Source organism: Sphaerodactylus townsendi, linkage group LG02 (genome assembly GCF_021028975.2).
Source record: "Sphaerodactylus townsendi isolate TG3544 linkage group LG02, MPM_Stown_v2.3, whole genome shotgun sequence".
In the NCBI taxonomy this organism is placed as follows: domain Eukaryota; kingdom Metazoa; phylum Chordata; class Lepidosauria; order Squamata; family Sphaerodactylidae; genus Sphaerodactylus; species Sphaerodactylus townsendi.
The window spans coordinates 181,242,584-181,244,810 of record NC_059426.1 but is presented as its reverse complement, the minus strand read 5'-3'; the positions used below and the strand labels follow the sequence as shown (position 1 = coordinate 181,244,810).

Sequence of the window (2,227 nt, the reverse complement as noted above, 5' to 3'; positions counted from 1 at the left end):
CAGGAGAGAAAGGGGAATATAAATCCAAACTCCTCCTCCTCCTCCTCCTCCTCCTCCTCCTCCTCTTCTTCTTCTTCTTCCTCTTCTTCCTCTTCTTCTTCTTCTTCTTCGGCAGGCAACAGGTAAGATGTCAGTGGGGACCCCTGCATTAGAGGTCTACATTTCTAGAATTGCATCCCAGAATAGTTATGAGAATAAGGAGCTTTCTGCCTGTTTCCTCTTGACTTACAAACGTGGGCACAGGGCCGCTTAACGGTACGCAACGTGCCAGCACTAAAGCAGGCCGAAAGCAGCTTCCAGCATCAAACACACCATTTAAATATCGATATGAAATCAGCAACGCAGTAACCCGACAGCCGCTGGGACTGAAAAGAACCGAAAGCTCTTTGAAATAAAATGGTTGTATGAGCTCTCGGCTTATACTGGCAGGGAAGAAACCGCCCTTCGTCCCATCTGTGGCCCGTTCCAGGAACAGTCAGGCGCATCTTTCAATGTTTGCAGGACATGGAAATGATAGAGATGTAATTTCTGCACCTTTCTTGTATAATCCGCAGGCTGGCCACGCACGCTGGTGGGAGCAGGAAATTGCCGTAAACGGGAAGATCCAGAAGGGAGAATTAATGACCTACAACTTGACAGAACTGATCAAACCAGAGGCTTATGAAGTCCGGCTGACACCGGTCACCATATTTGGAGACGGCGACTCCACCATCCGTGTGATAAAATACAGTGGTAAGAAACCTTCTTTGAGGCATTTGTTGTTGTTTTTTGAGACGATCTATTCATGCGTGCCCTGACCTGGACAGCCCAGGCTAGCCCAACCCCATCCGTTCTTGGAAGCTAAGCAGGGTCGGTCCTGGTTAGCATTTGAATGGGAGACCACCAAGGAAGTCCAGGGTTTCTCTGCTGAGGAAGGCAAAATGGCAAACCACCACCTCTGAACATCTCTTGCCTTGAAATCCAAACTTCACATACACGCTACAGGGGTCAGTGCTATCAGTCACAGACCAGGAAAGGGATTTGGGCGTCTTAGTTGATAGTTCCATGGAAATGTCAACTCAGTGCACGGCAGCTGTGAAAAAGGCAAACTCTATGCTGGGGATCATTAGGAAAGGAGTTGATAATAAAACTGCAAAGATTGTCATGCCCTTATATAAAGCCGTGGTGCGACCGCACTTGGAGTACTGTGTTCAGTTCTGGTCGCCACATCTCAAAAAGGATATCGCAGAGATAGAAAAAGTGCAGAGAAGGGCAACGAGGATGATTGAGGGACTGGAGCACCTTCCCTATGAGGAGAGGCTGCAGCGTTTGGGACTCTTTAGTTTGGAGAGGAGACGTCTGAGGGGGGATATGATTGAAGTCTATAAAATTATGCATGGGGTAGAAAATGTTCACAGAGAGAAATGTTTCTCCCTTTCTCACAATACTAGAGCCAGGGGGCATCCATTGAAAATGCTGGGGGGAAGAATCAGGACTAATAAAAGGAAACACTTCTTCACGCAACGTGTGATTGGTGTTTGGAATATGCTGCCACAGGAGGTGATGATGGCCACTAACCTGGATAGCTTTAAAAAGGGCTTGGACAGATTTATGGAGGAGAAGTGGATCTATGGCTCCCAATCTTGATCCTCCTTGATCTGAGGTTGCAAATGCCTTAGCAGAACAGGTGCTCAGGAGCAGCAGTGGCAGAAGGCCATTGCTTTCACCTCCTGCACGTGAGCTCCCAAAGGCACCTGGTGGGCCACTACGAGTAGCAGAGAGCTGGACTAGATGGACTCTGGTCTGATCCAGCTGGCTTGTTCTTATGTTCTTATGAAAACTCTACAGGGTCACCATAAGACAGCGGTGACCTGACAGCACTTTTCACTACAAGTCTAATTGCCAGATTTGAAAGGAGGAAACTGAGGTGGGAGGAGCTCGCCTTTGTCCAGAGACCCTGATTACGGTTAGCACAGTTCTCTCCTCACTCTTTTGCCAAATTGCAGGGAAAACCAGGCCAGCTCCCAGAGCAAATGATGACCAGGCTGGGCAATTTTCTGAACAAACATATATTCTAAAACCTTCACATGCCAAGGTAGGAGAGGGGATGTACCTGGGAGTTCAAGAAGAGAAGGTCATGTGATGTAGTTGGCCAGGCGGGGATCTTGGAAAACATCTCAACGTCTGCTTGGCCTATAGAGCTCACCAGAAGCCCTTGGGACCTTTTTGCCAATCTAATTGACCTTGC

The 2,227-nt window shown here is 48.1% G+C and overlaps 1 protein-coding gene across 1 annotated transcript in view; it reads left to right on the top strand.

Annotated features, from left to right (window-relative positions):
* Positions 1-551: 551 nt before the first annotated feature.
* The window catches only part of LOC125426437 (MAM domain-containing glycosylphosphatidylinositol anchor protein 2-like), a 221,584-nt gene continuing 219,908 nt past the window's right edge, over positions 552-2,227 (top strand). The window contains exon 1 of the mRNA XM_048484695.1: positions 552-732. Within this exon, the coding sequence (XP_048340652.1) occupies positions 621-732 (112 nt within the window). The 5' untranslated portion in view covers positions 552-620. The remainder of the gene's footprint in view (positions 733-2,227) is intronic.